The following is a 17,719-nucleotide window of genomic DNA, read 5'->3' as shown; positions in this document are numbered from 1 at the left end:
ATGTGGGATTATTCCCCATTCCTGTGACTGGCTCCCCCAACTGTTACACACTGAACTCTTTACTCTCAATCCCAAATTCACTGTTTGCTTCCATTGGGTGTTGGTTTGTTCGTTTACTGACTTGATCTCCTCTCTTTATTCACAGAACTGGAAGCAGGTCCTTTCCAGGTAAGTTCCTCTCAGTCATACAGAACCTGCTGCTGATAGGGAACCTTCACCTGTATCTGGGAGAAGAGTGAAAGTAGAATCACGGCTTGGAAACCTTCCCAGATAAAGTGCTTTGAAATGGTGGGAATATTGAGTGATGTTTATCTGTGGTTTGAGGGGTTATTGACTCAGGCAGCCTGTGGGAAATGGTAATGACTTGGGCTGTTCCATCAGTATGTATATCTTCTCAGAAATGTGAGAGAAAGCTGCATTGTCCTCTACCTAAATGTCAGCCAGATGGGAACAACAGGCGGCAGCAGTCCGCAGCTGGGGATCTGTGGGTACATCTTTGTCACTCAGAAAGGGAACCAGGAGCTCTGGGTCTCCATCGAAAATGGGGGAATATGATATGGTGGTTAAAGTTGAAAGATCAGGGTTAAAGTTAAAATTATAAAATGTTGAGGCCCCTGCACATATCCCTGTGGGACTCCACTCATCATGTCCTGCCAATCAGAAAAGAACTCATTTATGCATACTCTGTTTTCTGCCAGCTAGCCGATGTTCTATCCAAGCTAATATGTTACCCTCTATACCATGAGCTCCAATGTTGCGCAATAACCTTTTATGTGGCAACTTGTCAAATGCCTTCTGGAAATCCAATCCAGTACGTCAACAGGCTCCCCTTTATCCACGGTACATGTTACTCCTTCAAAGAACCCCAATTAATTAGTTAAACATGATCTCCCTTTCACAAAACCATGCTGACTATTCCCGATTACCTTGAGTTTTTCTAAGTTCCCGGCTATAGCCTCCTTAATGATCAATTCCAACACCTTCCCCACAACAGACGTCAAGCTAACTGGCCTATAGTTACCTGTTTTCTGCCTCCCCCCACTTCTTGAATAGAGGGGTTATATTTGCCTTTTTCCGGTCTGATGGAACCTGTCCAGAATCAAGTGAATTTTGAAAAATTAACACCAACCCATCTACTACCTCATTAGCCACCTCTTTTTAGACCCTAGGATGAAGCCCATCAGGACCTGGGAACTTGTCAGCCAGCTGCTCCATCAGATTGGTCAGTACCGCTTCCCTGGTGATTGTAATTTTATCAGGTTCCTCTCTTCCTTCCACCTCCTGATTTACAGCTATTACTGGAGTGATTTTTGTATCCTCTATAGTGAAGACAGAAGCAAAATATTTGTTCATTTCATCTGCCATTTCCTTATTATCTACTATTAACTCCCCAATCTCACTCTCTAGAGGACCAACACTCACTTTACTTATTCTTTTGCTTTTTAAATACCTGTAGAAACTCTTGCTATCTGTTTTCACATTTATAGCTAGCATCTTCTCATACTCTAATTTCTTTCTCCTGTCTAACTTTTTAGCCATTCTCTGCTGTTCTTTATATTCTGACCAATCATCTGTCCTGTCACTCATCTTTGCGCAATTATATGCCTTTTTCTTAAGTTTGATGCTTTCCTTAATTTCTTTAGTTAACCACGGATGGTGGGTCCTCCCCTTAGAATTTTTCTATTGTAGGAATATACTTATCCAGAGTATTTGGAAATATCCCCTTGAATGTCTGCCACTGCTTCTCTATTGATCTATCTACTAGGCTAGTAGGCCAGTTCACTTCAGCTTGCTCAGCTTTCATGCCCACATAGTTGTCTTTATTTAAGTTTAAAATACTAGTCTTAGACTTACTTCTCTCTTTCAAACTGGATGTAAAATTCAATCATATTGTGGTTGCTGCTACCTAGAGGTGACTTTACCCTGAGGTCATTAATTAATCCTATCACATTACACAATACCAAGTCTAATATAACCTGCTCTCTGTTTGCTTCCAGAACGTGCTGCTCTAAGAAACTATCTCAAAAGCATTCTATGAATTCCTCATCCAGGCTACTATTGCCAATCTGATTTTTTCAGTTCATATGTAGATTAAAATCACCCATGATCACTGCCGTTTCTTTGTCATAAGCACCCAATATTTCTTCTTGTATACTTCGTCCTACATTGTGATTACTGTTCGGGGGCCTGTAGACCACTCCCACTAGTGACTTCTTTCCCCTACTATTCCTCATCCCCACCCAAACTGATTCTACATCCTGATCTCCTAAACCAAGGTCATCTCTAACTATTGCACCAGTGCCAGCCTTGATTAACAGTGCTACCCCCTCCACCTTTACCTAGCTTCCCATTCTTCTTAAACATCATATACCTCTCAATATTCAGGACCCAATCCTTGTCATCCTGCAGCCACGTCTCTGATATCATCAGGCAAAGAACTCTGCAGGAGCCTCACTGATGGCCTGATTTGTGTTTGTTAGAATTGTAACTGGCGGGATTGTGGTCGTGTTTTTTGACCTGAACTTTTAATAGCCCCTCTGCCCCAACACCCGACGGCCTTTGAAAATCAAGTCTTCTGAGGTAATCCCACCGATCCCACTTCACATTATTGTAGTGAGTGTGTTCCTGCAGAGAGGAGGAAGCACAGACTGGAGACCCTCGGGATAATAATCATTATTAATAATGGAAAGATGAGGCTCCAGTACAGAGAAACTGGACTGAACACAGACTGCTTTGAAAATCACAAACTGAGCTAAAGTGGCAGCAAACCAGGATCCCACTGTACGTGGAAATCAGTGTGAATACAGGGAGACTGTAAATCCCGGGATTCTGCCATTTTCAGGATGGGTTGCTGCAGGGTGTCAGTACGAGCATTAGAAGGGGTGCAGGTTGTTGCACTGATCACTCGTTCCCCTTTGGGTTTCTGATCTGAAATGTCCCCGCTGTTAAAAATATTCTCTCCTCTTTCATTACAGAGTGACTGAGACTCAGAGAGTGACAGACCCAGATGTTCCAGCACTCACCCTGAACCTGTCCAATATATCCCAACTTATCCAGAAGAGGCTGAATGGATGGGAAACGTATCATTCAGACATATTGGGAATCATCAGTAAGAACGTGCAGCTTTTCTCCATGATAAGGGACTGAGAGCAGGTCGAGTCAGTTGTGTTCAGACAGCTGGGAATATCCCTGAACTTTAATATCAGCTCCCTGTGTCTGTGGATCAGGAGCCTGAGATTAATCCTCAGTCCCCAGTGAGGCCTGTTTTAAACATTCCTCATTGGAATGGGCCAGAGCTTCACCCACCATGGGGCAGGGTTACACACTGTCAATCACAGTGTATCTTAAAGGGACACTCTCCCTCACAGCACTGTCAGTGTGTTTAAAGAGGGGAGTAAAATAAAGGAAGACTTGCATTTTTGTCGCTCCTTCCACAACCTCGGGATGTCCCAAAGTGCTTTACAGCCAATGTAATGTTCTATTTTTGAAGTGTAGTTACTGCTATAATGTAGGAATATATGAGGATGGAATATATAACCCACAATTGAGTAATCTGAAGGAGGTTTGACCTCGCTGTGTTGCAATTCTCAGTCATTGTGCATGTTGTTTACAGTACCAGATTGCACTGAATACAGGGATCCATCAAATGTAACTCATCCCCCTCCTCTAGAGCAGTCTCTATTCCAGAAATGTCCTTGAGCTGTTGACTGGGATCAGCGTGAGAGTGGAAATATCCTATGGTGTCTTTATAATCATTTCAATTCACAAATGAATCCTCACTGCTGTGTAAACTGATGGAGGTTTTGATCAGGCTGCATTCAGGATGGGACAGTAACAGGAGGGAGAGAGCCCAGGGCACACTCCTGTGAGCTGTGTGTTCCTCATACAGCCAGTACTGATATTATAGTGCTGTAACTGTGAGGGATGTGTTGTGTCCCAGCGAATCCCCTCAATTATGTCTGGGAAAACATGTGCACAGTACCAGGGGTTTGTGTTATTAAACTGACTACTACTCTGTCTCACAGAAATGTATACAAGATGATTTTCTAGAACAGTATGTTAAGGAACAAACTAGAGAATGGGTTAGTTTAGATCTAGTATTGTGCAATGAGGTAGGGCTGATTAGTAATCTCATTTTAAAGACGTCTCTAGGGAAGAGTGACCATAACATAATATAATTTTACACTAAGTTTGAAAGTGATGTAGTTCAATCCAAAATCGGGGTCTTAAATCTAAACAAAGGAAAGTATGAAAGTATGAGGGGCAAGTTGGCTGTGGTAGATTGGGAAACTATATTAAAAGGTATGATGGTGGATAGGCAATGGCTCGCATTTAAAGAATTAATATATAGCTTATAATAAATTTACATTCCTTTGAGGCACAAAAACCCAGCAGCAAAGGTGATACAAAAATGGCTAATAAGAGAAGTTAAAGATTGTATTAGATCAAAGGTAGAGGCTTATAAATTTGCCAAAAAATAGTAAGCCTGAGGATTGGAAGCATTTTAGAATTCAGCAAAAGAGAAGCAAGAAACTGATAAAGAAATAGAAAATAGAATATGAAAGTAAACTAGTGAGAAACATAACAATGGACTGTAAAAGCTTCTATAGTATGTAAAAAGGAAAGGATTAGCAAAGACAAATGTGGGCCCATTACAGGCATAGATAGGAGAATTTATAATGGGGAAGAAGGAAATGGCCGGAGAAACTAACAAATACTATATGGGGAATTTTATGCTCTCCCCCACAGTGGATTTGGAAGCAGGGAGAACATAAAATCGGGTGAGATGGTGGTTGCTGGGGGGGTTCCTGCCACCATCTCGCCCTTGCCAAAATTTAGACTGGGGCAGGAAGGCCTGTGAATGGCCTTCCTGCCCCTTCGCCAATTAAGGCTCTTTACTGGGCCTCATTCCATCGCCACTGCAATTAACCAAGCGGCCTGGTGGTCCTGTGCTGCACAGGAAGCACAGCATGAAAAATCATCTGGGCTGCTTCCCGGCTCCAGGTGGGGAAGGGGGTGGTCTCTTGTTAAAAGGTAATTAGTGCCTGAACGAGCGACTCAGAATCAGGAAGAGGGGCCTTGCTAATGAGCCCCTACATCCTGCTCCCCCCGCAACCCCCACCCCTTGGGAACCCTCCCGCCCTGACCTACCTGTGGCGCTCCTGGACCTCAGGCAGATACTCCTCCAGCAGCAGCCACCGCCTCCACAGAAGCATTCCAGATTCTATCGAATTTTGGAAGATGATCACCAACATATCCACTATCTCTACACCCACCTCTTTCCAACGCTCTGGGATCATCAGGTCAAAGGAATTTATCAACTTTCAGTCCCATTAATTTCTCCTGGACTACTTTATTAATACTAATCTCTTTCAGTTCCTCATTCTCACAAATCCCTTGATTCCCTTGATTCTCTAGTATTCCTGGGAAATTTTTAGCATCTTGCTCTGTGAAGACAAGCACAAAGACCAGGATTTTATGCTGACGATTTGGAAAATGCAACACCGAGAAGTTGCAATTCCTCTAATTGGCCGGCAGCTTTCCTAAGGTGCGACTTCTGGTGATGGGGTCCTTGATCCTATGGAAGTTCCGCCGCTGTCCACTTATGCCTTATTGGCACTTGATTCGGCAGGCCTTCGGATAAGAGGCGATGCAGGGATCTTGGTGTTGCATTTTCCAGTCCTCTGGGACCTCACCTGTAGCCAATGAGGATGCAAAGATTTCTGTCAAGGCCCCAGCAATTTCTTAAAAGCAAAATACTGCGGATGCTGGAAATCTGAAATAAAAACAAGACATGCTGGAACCACTCAGCAGGTCTGGCAGCATCTGTGGAAAGAGAAGCAGAGTTAACGTTTCGGGTCAGTGACCCTTCTTTGGAACTCTTTGGAAGTCAGTTCCGAAGAAGGGTCACTGACCCGAAACATTAACTCTGCTTCTCTTTCCACAGATGCTGCCAGACCTGCTGAGTGGTTCCAGCATGTCTTGTTTTTATCCCAGCAATTTCTTCCCTTGCCTCCCTCAGTATTCTAGGATAGATCCCATCAGGCCCTGGGGACTTATCTACCTTAATGTTTTGCAAGACACCCAACACCTCCTCCTTTTTGATAATGAGATGACTGAGACTATCTGCACTCCCTTCCCTAGGCTCATCATCCACCAAGTCCTTCTCTTTGGTGAATACTGATGCAAAGTACTCATTTAGCACCTCGCCCATTTCCTCTGGCTCCACGCATCGATTCCCTTCTCTATCCTTGAGTGGGCCAATCCTTTCCCTGGTTACCCTCTTGCTCTTTATATACATATGAAAAGCCTTGGGATTATCCTTAATCCTGTTTGCCAATGACTTTTCATGACCCCTTTTAGCCCTCCTGACTCCTTGCTTAAGTTCCTTCCTACTGTCTTGATATTCCTCAAGGGATTCGTCTGTTCCTAGTCTTCCAGCACTTACGAATGTTTCTTTTTCTTTTTGACTAGGCTCACAATATCCTGCGTTATCAAAGGTTCCCGAAACTTGACAAACTTATCCTTCTTCCTCACAGGAACATGCCGGTCCTGGATTCTAATCAACAGACGTTTGAAAGACTCCCACATGTCAGATGTTGATTTACCCTCAAACAGCCGCCCCCCAATCTAAATTCTTCAGTTCCTGCCTAATATTGTTATAATTAGCCTTCCCCCAATTTAGCACCTTCACCAGAGGACTACTCTTATCCTTATCCACAAGTACCTTAAAACTGATGGAATTATGGTCACTGTTCCCGTAATGGTCCCCTACTGAAACGTCCACCACCTGGCTGGGCTCATTCCCCAATACCATGTCCAGTATGGCCCCATCCCTGGTTGGACTATCTACATATTGTTTCAAGAAGCCCTCCTGGATGTTCCTCACAACTTCTGCCCCATCCAAGCCCCTAGCACTAAGTGAGTCCCAGTCAATATAGGGGAAGTTAAAATCACCCACCACTACAACCCTGTTACCTTTACATCTTTCCAGAATCTGTCTACATATCTGCTCCTCTACCTCCCGCTGGCTGTTGGGAGGCCTGTAGTAAACCCCCAACATCATGACTGCACCCTTCCTATTCCTGAGCTCCACCCATATTGCCTCGCTGCATGACCCCTCCGAGGTGTCCTCCCGCAGTACAGCTGTGATATTCTCCTGAACCAGTAATGCAACTCCCCCACCCCTTTTACATCCCCCTCTATCCCGCCTGAAGCTTCTAAAGCCTGGAACATTTAGCTGCCAATCCTGTCCTTCCCTCAACCAAGTCTCTAATAGCAACATCATCATAGTTCCAAGTACTAATCTAAGCTCTAAGTTCATCTGCCTTACCTGTTATACTTCTCGCATTGAAACAAATGCACTTCAGACCACCAGTCCCGCTGTGCTCAGCAACATCTCCCTGCCTGCTGTTCCTCTTAGTCTTGCTGGCCTTATTTACTAGTTCCCCCTCATTTATTTCACTAGCTGTCCTACTGCTCTGGTTCCCACCCCCCTGCCACACTAGTTTAAACCCTCCCGAGTGACTCTAGCAAACCTCGCAGCCAGGATATTTGTGCCCCCAGTTTAGATGCAACCCGTCCTTCTTGTACAGGTCCCATCTGTCCCTGAAGAGATCCCAATGGTCCAGATATCTGAAACCCTCCCTTCTGCACCAGCTGTTCAGCCACGGGTTTAGCTGCACTATCTTCCTATTTCTAGCCTCACTGGCACGTGGCACAGGGAGTAATCCCGAGATTACAACCGTAGAGGTCCTGTCTTTTAACTTTCTACCTAACTCCCTAAACTCCTCCTGCAGGACCTCGTCACTCTTCCTGCCTATGTCGTTGGTACCGATGTGTACCACAACCTCTGGCTGTTCACCCTCCCCCTTCAGAATGCCCCCTGCCCGTTCAGAGACATCCTTGACACTGGCACCGGGGAGGCAACATACCATCCTGGAATCTCTTTCACGTCCACAGAAGCGCCTATCTGTGCCCTGACTATAGAGTCCCCTATAACTATTGCTCTTCTGCGCTTTGTCCCTCCCTGCTGAACAACAGTGCCAGCCGTGGTGCCAATGCTCTGGCTGCTGCTGTTTTCCCCTGATAGGCCATCCTCCCCAACAGTATCCAAAACGGTATACTTGTTAGAGAGGGGGATAGCCACAGGGGATTCCTGCATTGACTGCCTGTCCCTTCTTGAGGTCACCCATCTATCTGCCTGCACCTTGGGTGTAACCACTTCTCTAAAACTCCTGTCTATGACGCTTTCCGCCACCTGCATGCTCCCGAGTGCATCCAGTTGCCGCTCCAACCGATCCATTGCGGTCTGTGAGGAGCTGCAACTGGGTACACTTCCTGCAGATATAGTCGTCCGGAACACTGGAAGCGTCACGGACCTCCCACATCTCACAGGCGAAGCACTTCACCCCTCTAACTGACATTTCTAGCACTAATTAATAAATTAATTTAAAATAAATAAATACTTATTAAATCCTTACTAAATTGTTAGAACGATATGGTCCCTAGTGCTAGATTCCTACTATAAATATTAAATGCTAACTAAATACAGTAATCTCCTCCCTCTGGTTTAGTTACTCTACTTATTAATTAGTTAGTGAGGGTTTTAATCAATTTTTATCAATGTTTTATTTTCAAATTCAGTAAAAAAAAATCCCTACCAGCCAATCAGGTCACAGCTTTCCTGTGACATCACTTTCAGTTTTTTTTACCAGAGGTAAGTTTTTTATACTTACCGGTCCGGAACTCTGCCCTCTGAGTCTTCTCCCAGTCAGCTGTGCTCTTTGGAAGCTCTGGGCTCCCCTCACTGAGGACAGGTAGGAAATGAAAGGAGCTCCTCGATCCTTCCTTACCGAACTTCCTCACTTACCAAACTTCCACTGTCGCACTCTATTGCACCCAAGTCAGCACTCCAATGCAAAACAAAGTCAGCACTGTAAGATGGCTCACTTTTATACTGACTCACTCTAGCCCCCTGAAAACTGGTTTAAACCAATTCTCTAATTAACAAGGTGAAGCTGCAAGCAAAGCCTGAGTGAACCCTGTTTAAAACTGGTCTAAAACTCACCTTCTCCAACCCTAACAGCAACTGTTAAGTATCCCCTGGCTGGGGCTTCTAGAACCAATGGACACAGTCTCAGAATAAGAGGTAGGCCATTTAGGACTGAGGTGAGGAAGAATTTCTTTACCCAGAGGGTGGTGGAGTCTCAGTCATTGAGTATGTTTAAGACAGAGATCGATAGATTTCTAGACAATAAAGACATGATCTATCTGAATGGTAGAGCTGGCTCGAGGGATTAAATGGTCTATTCCTGCTCCTATTTCCTATGTTCCTATGTTCAGTACAGTGTTTGCACTGAGTGTACAGCACTGGGACCCACAGACTGTTATTTAACAGGGATTCTGGTTGAAGGCCATTTATTTAATATGGGAAGAATACAGTCTAACAGGTAATATGGGGCTGACATATGTACATACGAATTAGGAGCAGAAGTAGGTCATTCGTCCCCTCGAGCCTGCTCTGCCAATTAACCATTTAATAAGATCATGGCTGATCTGCTTGTAGCCTCAACTCAACAGCTAAAGAACAATAAGACCACCGGCATAGACGGAATTTCTGCTGAAATTCTAAATTACAACGGAGAGGCACTCTTAACACAAATACATGGTCTATTCTCCCTCATCTGGAAGGAGGAGAGCATGCAGGGGACCTCCAAGGCGCCATAATTGTGACCATCTTCAAAAAAGGCAACAAGACTGACTATGGTAACTACAGAGGGGTATCCCTGCTGTCCGCCACAGGCAAGGTCATCGCAAGAGTCCTTCTCAACCACCTCCTCCCGTGGCTGAAGAGCTCCTACTGGAATCACAATGTGGATTCCATCCATCAAGAGGCACAGTGGACATGATCTTCACAGCAAGACAACTCCAAGAAAAATGTAGGGAGCAGCAGCAACCTTTATACACGGCCTTCTCTAACCTCACAATGGCCTTCGACTCTATCAACTGGGAGGGATTATGGAACATCCTCCTCAAATTTGGCTGCCTGGAGAAATGCGTCACCATTCTCTGCCTGCTGCATGAGGACATGTCCATGGATCTGCCACTGATCCAAACCGATGAAAATTGGGGTCAAGCAAGGCTGTGTCATCGCACCAACACTCTTTTCCATCTTCTTCACTGCAACACTCCACCTCATCCCCTTGAAGCTCCCTGCCGGAGTAGATCAATTCTACGTTGACGAGCGGGAAACTATTTAACCTAAGTCACCTACAGTCCAGAACCAAGGCCACTCCAACCTTTGTCATCAAGCTGATGACGCTTGCATATCCACACATTCAGAGGCCGAGCTTCAAACCTTCGGTGATGCATTCATGGAGGCGTATGATAGAATGGGCCTTAAGATTAACATCTGGAAGACAAAGGTCCTCTACCAGCCTGCTCCCACAGCGCAACACTGCCCCCTGACTATCAAGATCCAAGACAAACCACTGGACAATGTGGATAACTTGTCAAGCCTCCTTTCAGCAAGGGCAGACATTGACGATGAAACTCAACATCGCCTCCAGTGTGCCAGCGCAGTCTTCAATCAGCTGAGGAAAAGAGTGTTTGACGACAAGGATGTCAAACCTGGCACCAAGCTCATGGTCTACAGGGCTGCAGTGTTACCTTCCCTCCTGTATGCGTCAGAAACATGGACACTGTACAGCAGACATCTCAAAGCCCTGGAGAGATATCACCAGCGGTGCCTCAAAGGATCCTGCAAATTTAGTGGCAAGATAGGTGCTCCAATATCAGTGTCCTCTCTCAGGCCAAGATCCTCAGTTTCAAGACACTGGTCACTGCTAGTCAGTTTGTATGCATTGGAGTTTAGAAGAATGAGAGGTAATCTTATCGAAAGAGATAAGCTCCTGAGGGGACTTGACAGGGTGGATGTTGAAAGGATGTTTCCTCTTGTGGGAGAGACTAGAACTAGGAGACACAGTTTAAAAATAAGGGGTTGCCCATTTAAATTGGAGATGAGGAGAATTCTTTCTTTCAGAGGGTCGTGGGTCTTTGGAACTCTCTTCCCCAGACAGCCGTGGAGGCAGGGTCATTGAATCTTTTTAAGGCAGAGGTAGATAAGTTCTTGACTAACAATGGAGTCAAAGGGTATTGAGGGTAGGAGGGAAAGTGGAGTTGAGGCCTTCTTCTTCTTCTTAGGCAGTCCCTCGGGAACGAGGATGACTTTCTTCCACTCCAGGGTTGTGAGTCCTTCGGTGATTGAATAGTCCAATTCTGGATCTGCACACTCTGCCACAGGTGGGGCAGGTGGTGTTTGGTGAGGCGAGAAAATGGGATGCTCAAATTTCTGAACGCTGCTTCCACTGTTTGCACTTGGTCGCTACCTGGGTATGTCGATGTTGTTCGGACTGGCTGGCACCTTTGCGGATGCTTCTTTTCCATTTTGGGCAATCATGGGCAAGAGATTCCACGGATCAGTGGAGATGTCACATCGTTCGCATGACTGACATAAGACTCCCAAAACAAGCTTTCTACTCCAAGCTCCATCATGGCAAGAGGCTACCAGGAGGGCAGAGGAAACTCTAGCAGGATGTCCTTAAAGCCTCCCTGAAAAAATGTGACATCTCCACCTTTTACATTTCTAATATTTGCCAGTTCTGAAGAAGGGACACTGACCTGAAACGTTAACTCTGCTTCTCTCTCCATAGATGCTGCAGACCTGCTGAGTATTTCCAGCATTTCTTGTTTTTATTATTGTTACTTTTCTACCTATCTTCGTGTCATCAGCAAATTTAGCAACCATACATTTGGTCCCTTGCTCCAAATCATTGATATCAATTGTAAATAGTTGAGGTCCCAGCACTGACCCTCATCATATCTTGCCAACCCGAAAATGACCTATTTATGCTTGTTAGCTAACCAATCCTTTATCCATGCTAATAGGTTAATCCCAATACCATAAGCTCTTATTTTGCTGAGTAACCTTTGATGTGGTACCTTGTTAAATGCTTCTGGAAATCTAAGTATAGCACATCCACAGGTTCCCCTTTATCAACGTTGTTTGTTACTTCCTCAAAGAACTCCAATAAATTAGTCAAACATGATTTCCCTTTCATAAAACCATGTTGACTCTGATTGCGGTGAGATTTTCTAAGTGCTCCGCTACAAGCCTTCTTAATAATAGATTCTAGCATTTTCCCTATGACTGATGTTAAGCTCACTTGTCTGTAGTTTTCTGCTTTCTGTCTCCCTCCTTTCTGGAATAGATGAGACACATTTGCTATTTTCCAATCTGATGGGACCTTTCCAGAATCTGCGAAATGGGAATTTTGGAAAATTAAAACCAATCCATCTACTATCTCAGCAGCCACTTCTTTTAAGACACTAGGATGAAGTCCATAAGGACCTGGGGACTTTTCAGCTTTTAGTTCTAATAATTTTTTCAGTACCCTTTCCCTGGTGATCCTGTCTGGGAAATACTGACACTCCTACCCTGCAGCTGTCAATCAATTGATCTGAGTGGAATAACCCTGTCTGACCAATCTCTTCTCTCCTCTCTAGGAAAAAGGTCACCATTGAGCCTGGATCCAAAGACTGCAAACTGGAACTTGGTTCTATCTGATGATCTGAGATCAGTAACATGGACTGATCAGGAGCAGCCCTACCCACCTCACCCAGAGAGGTTTAAAGATCATCCCCTAGTCCTCTGCTCACAGAGCTTCTCCTCGGGTTCTCATTCATGGGATGTGGAGACTGATGGGGATTATTGGAGAATAGGGATTGTACATGGGAGCATAGCAAGGGAGGGGAGAAATTCTAATCTTGGGGACAGCAATAAATCATGGTGTTTGGATTTTATTGCTGGTTATCTCACTGCCCGGCACAATTCCCAGTTCACTGTCCTCCCATTGATCCAGTCTAACAGCAGGATCCGAGTCCAGCTGGACTATGAGGCTGGGACTGTGTCATTTCACCAGGTCACTGACTCACTGACACATTTACACACATTTCAAACCACATTCACTGAACCCGTGTTTCCAGCATTTTATAGTTGGGACAAAACCTTAAAACTGTTAAATTAATCCTGATAACTGAGACACTGTGACCTCACTTCCGGTTCAGGAATCTCTGCGACAGCACTTCCAGTTTTGCAGAGGGTCCTCTTGAGGTGTCACTTCTTGTTTGGGGCATTCTGCTGATGTAATTCCTGGGTCAGCCCCTCTGATGCTGCCATTCCCGGGTTTCCCACTCTGATGATGTCAGGAGCACAGTGATTTGCTGCTTTTAAAGATCCCTGGGGTCTTTGTCCTTTTCTTTTAAGGATCTCTCACTTACACTAACAAACAGCTGCTTTTGGTGCGTTTTCTGCAAATTGTAGTGTTACAATTCATTGTCCATTTTAGTGTATAATTTTACTACCTTAGTTGTATAATTTTAGTGGCATTAATCTCAGTAGCGAATCGTAGTAGCACTAATCACGGTTAAATTCTTTGTACTAACACAGGTTTTAAGTGAGCTCTGTCAGCAATGTTCAGTTAATAAAAGGAATTCCTGTCGGACAGTTTTTTTTGCTGATAAGAAGAGGCCACAAAACTGTCTTTGTTAACGGCAGCCATGGATCTGTGAAATTCGGGAGTGTGTCAAGTTATAGGGAGTGTCATGCAGACCCCCCACCTGCCAACAATAAGACACATTAATTTTGTCACATGAACATTGAATTGAAAACTGTTGCTGAAGTGAAGAAAGGACTTGTTAGAAAAAAAATCACCTGACCCTTGACTGGAAATACATTTTCATATTAACAAACAGTGCTTGTGGAGACAAAGGGGTTACTTCCCTTATCCAATTTAACCTACAATGGACTTTGAGCACCAGACACTGAAGGTGAGGGAGCTCAAATTTCAGGATGGTTGCTGGGATGGCTGAATCCACAAACAGGCATGATCAGACCATCTGGTCATGTGACTAACCTGCTTAGCAACCTGGTTTTTCTGAATTGTACAAACAGTTTGAACAGAGAGTGTCTGTTTGCTCCTGGACTGTAAAGACCTCTCCTGGTTGGCTCAGCACAGCCTCTCCTGTCTGTTCCCATCTCTTTCTCATGGAACTCCAAATCCACTGAAGACACATGAACCCCAAGAGAGAAAGGTCTCCGACAGCGAATAAGGTTTAAGAAGAATACTGGGCCCCAACCAAGAGCAAGATCTACCTACAATCAAGGACTCTACAGTGAGCTTGAACAACCGTAACAAAAACTCTCTTCAGAGATTGCCTCAAACTTTTCCACTTCATTTTTCTTCTGCTCTTTTCTGTCTCTATCTGCATGTGTGTATATGTATGCATGCTGGCATAGGGGTGTCATCTATCCGTAGGCATTAACCGAATTAGAGTTTAAGTTTAATAAATTTCTACCTTCTTTAAACCTAAGAAAGCCTGTTTGTGCTGGTTTCTTTGCCTTATAATTGGAAAGTAGCGAACAAGAATTCACCAATGGGGAGCTAAAAACATGGTGTGTTTAAAATTAAACCCTGTTACAGTAAGACCAGGTGAAGGCTGAGAGGGAACCCTAGACCTCTTTCTCACTTGGCCGTAGCAGGGAGTTATTCTTGTTCAAACTGCAGTTATTGCAGCTAATTGGATGAGGTCATACTTTAAAACATGTGGATCCTCGCGTAGTGAGAGTGAAAGAAAAGTATAAAAAGAGGCTGTTAGAATAAATACTTCAGAATTCGACAAGGCTTGTCCAGCTGATCCCTTCGAGCTGGAAACCTGTGACCCAGTGAATTCTCCCGTCTTGTTCTGTAAGTGTCTCAAGAATATGTTTAATTACTAGTAACAGTTATCATTGTATATGTATGATTATTGGTTATAATAGCTTTCATTCTATGCTTAACTTCAATGAAAACCAATAAATGCTTTTGAACGCCATTATTTTGTGGAAAATTTATGAATTTATAAGAAAGAACATCCAGTCCCTAACAGTTGACAGCACACACTGAAGGGGGCAAAAGTGTTGGCATATTTAGTAAGGCAGAGATTTTCGGACAGTGACCTGTATTTCTCTGACTTTTTTTTTAGTTTTGGTGACTGCAGCTTTGACAGTAGCTGAGATGCGGAACGAACTTGCAGCTGGGAAGTCAATTTCAGTTTTTGGTGACTGCAGCTTTGACAGGAGCGGAGGTGCGGAGCGAACTTGCAGCTGGGAAGTCAATTTCAGTTAGATTTGTTGGGAATTTAGAATAGAGGGAATGGAGGTTAAGGCAGTTGTTTGTTCCTCCTGCAGAATGTGGGAGGTAAGGGTCGCCAAGAGTGTCCCTGCTGACTGCATCTGCGGGAAGTGCACCCAACTCCAGCTCCTCGAGAACCGCGCTAGGGAACTGGAGCTGGAGCTGGATGAACTTCAGATCATTCGGGAGGCGGAGGGGGTTATTGAGAGGAGTTATGGGGAGGTAGTCACACCTCAGGTAAAAGAAGTAGGTAGATGGGTTACCGTCAGGGGAAGGAGAGGGAACCCGCAGGCAGTGCAGGGATCCCCTGTGGCCGTTTCCCTCAACAACAGGTATACCGTTTTGGATACTGTTGCAGGGGACGACTTACCAGGGGTAAGCAATGGGGTACAGGTATCTGGCACAGAGTCTGTCCCTGTTGCTCAGAAGGGAAGAGGGAAGAGGAGCATAGCATTAGTCATTGGGGACTGCATAGTTAGGGGAACAGATAGGAGGTTCTGTGGGAACGAGAGAGACTCACGGTTGGTGTGTTGCCTCCCAGGTGCCAGGGTTCGTGATGTCTCGGATCGTGTTTTTGGGATCCTTAAGGAGGAGGGGGAGCAGCCCCAAGTCATGGTCCACATAGGCACCAACGACATAGGTAGGAAGAGAGATGGGGATTTAAGACAGAAATTCAGGGAGCTAGGGTGGAAGCTTAGAGCGAGAACAAACAGAGTTGTTATCTCTGGGTTGTTGCCCGTGCCACGTGATAGCGAAGCGAGGAATAGGGAGAGAGAGGAGTTGAACATATGGCTGCAGGGATGGTGCAGGAGGGAGGGCTTTGGTTTCCTGGATAATTGGGGCTCTTTCTGGGGTAGGTGGGACCTCTACAAACAGGATGGTCTTCACCTGAACCAGAGGGGTACCAATATCCTGGGGGGGGAGATTTGCTAGTGCTCTTCGGGGGGGTTTAAACTAATTCAGCAGGGGAATGGGAACCTAAATTGTAGTGCCAGAGTACAGGATGTTGAGAGTAGTGAGGGCAGGGATAAGGTTACAAGGACGCAAGAGGGCACTGGCAAGCAAGAACCTGGTTTAAAGTGTGTCTACTTCAACGACAGGAGCATCCGGAATAAGGTGGGTGAGCTTGCAGCATGGGTTGGTACCTGGGATCTCGATGTAGTGGCCATTTCGGAGACATGGGTAGAGCAGGGGCTGGAATGGATGTTGCAGGTTCCGGGATTTAGATGTTTCAGTAAGAACAGAGAAGATGGTAAAAAAGGGGGGGGGGTGTGGCATTGTTAATCAAGGAGAGTATTACAGCGACAGAAAGGACATTTGAGGACTCGTCTACTGAGGTAGTATGGGCCGAGGTTAGAAACAGGAGAGGAGAGGTCACCCTGTTGGGAGTCTTTTATAGACCTCCGAATAGTTCCAGAGATGTAGAGGAAAGGATAGTGAAGATGATTCTCGACAGGGGCGAGAGTAACAGGGTAGTTGTTATGGGGGACTTTAACTTTCTAAATATCGACTGGAAATACTATAGTTCGAGTACTTTAGATGGGTCAGTTTTTGTCCAGTGTGTGCAGGAGGGTTTTCTGACACAGTATGTAGACAGGCCAACCAGGGGCGATGCCACATTGGATTTGGTACTGGGTAATGAACCCGGCCAGGTGTTAGATTTAGATGTAGGTGAGCACTTTGGTGATAGTGATCACAATTCGGTTAGGTTTACCTTAGCGATGGGCAGGGACAGGTATATACCGCAGGGCAAAAATTATAGCTGGGGGGAAGGAAATTATGATGCGATTAGGCAAGAATTAGGATGCGTAGGATGGGGAAGGAAACTGCAGGGGATGGGAACAATCGAAATGTGGAGCTTATTCAAGGAGCAGCTACTGCGTGTCCTTGATAAGTATGTACCTGTCAGGCAGGGAGGAAGTTGTCGAGCGAGGGAGCCGTGGTTTACTAAAGAAGTTGAAGCGCTTGTCAAGAGGAAGAAGAAGGCTTATGTTAGGATGAGACGTGAAGGCTCAGTTAGGGCGCTTGAGAGTTACAAGCTAGCCAGGAAGGATCTAAAGGGAGAGCTAAGAAGAGCAAGGAGAGGACACGAGAAGCCATTGGCGGATAGGATCAGGGAAAACCCTAAGGCTTTCTATAGGTATATCAGGAATAAAAGAATGACTAGAGTTAGATTAGGGCCAATCAAGGATAGTAGTGGGAAGTTGTGTGTGGAATCAGAGGAGATAGGGGAAGCGTTAAATGAATATTTGGCATCAGTATTTACAGTAGAGAAAGAAAATGTTGTCGAGGAGAATACTGAGATTCAGGCTACTAGGCTAGATGGGATTGAGGTTCACAAGGAGGAGGTGTTAGCAATTTTGGAAAGTGTGAAAATAGATAAGTCCCCTGGGCCAGATGGGATTTATCCTAGGATTCTCCGGGAAGCTAGGGAGGAGATTGCAGAGCCTTTGTCCTTGATCTTTATGTCGTCATTGTCGACAGGA

At 45.0% G+C, this 17,719-nt stretch overlaps 1 protein-coding gene across 1 annotated transcript in view; it reads left to right on the top strand.

Moving 5' to 3' along the window:
• Window positions 1-14,909, top strand: part of LOC137375552 (E3 ubiquitin/ISG15 ligase TRIM25-like) — a 44,984-nt gene extending 30,075 nt beyond the window's left edge. The window contains exons 4-6 of the mRNA XM_068042897.1: window positions 146-168; window positions 2,976-3,109; window positions 12,568-14,909. Of these exons, the coding sequence (XP_067898998.1) occupies window positions 146-168; window positions 2,976-3,109; window positions 12,568-13,088 (678 nt within the window). The 3' untranslated portion in view covers window positions 13,089-14,909. The remainder of the gene's footprint in view (window positions 1-145; window positions 169-2,975; window positions 3,110-12,567) is intronic.
• Window positions 14,910-17,719: the final 2,810 nt, after the last annotated feature.

The sequence above is a fragment of the Heterodontus francisci genome, chromosome 12, assembly GCF_036365525.1.
Source record: "Heterodontus francisci isolate sHetFra1 chromosome 12, sHetFra1.hap1, whole genome shotgun sequence".
NCBI classification, from domain to species: domain Eukaryota; kingdom Metazoa; phylum Chordata; class Chondrichthyes; order Heterodontiformes; family Heterodontidae; genus Heterodontus; species Heterodontus francisci.
The sequence above is the reverse complement of the archived record's forward strand: the minus strand, read 5'-3'. Positions and strand labels throughout refer to the sequence as shown.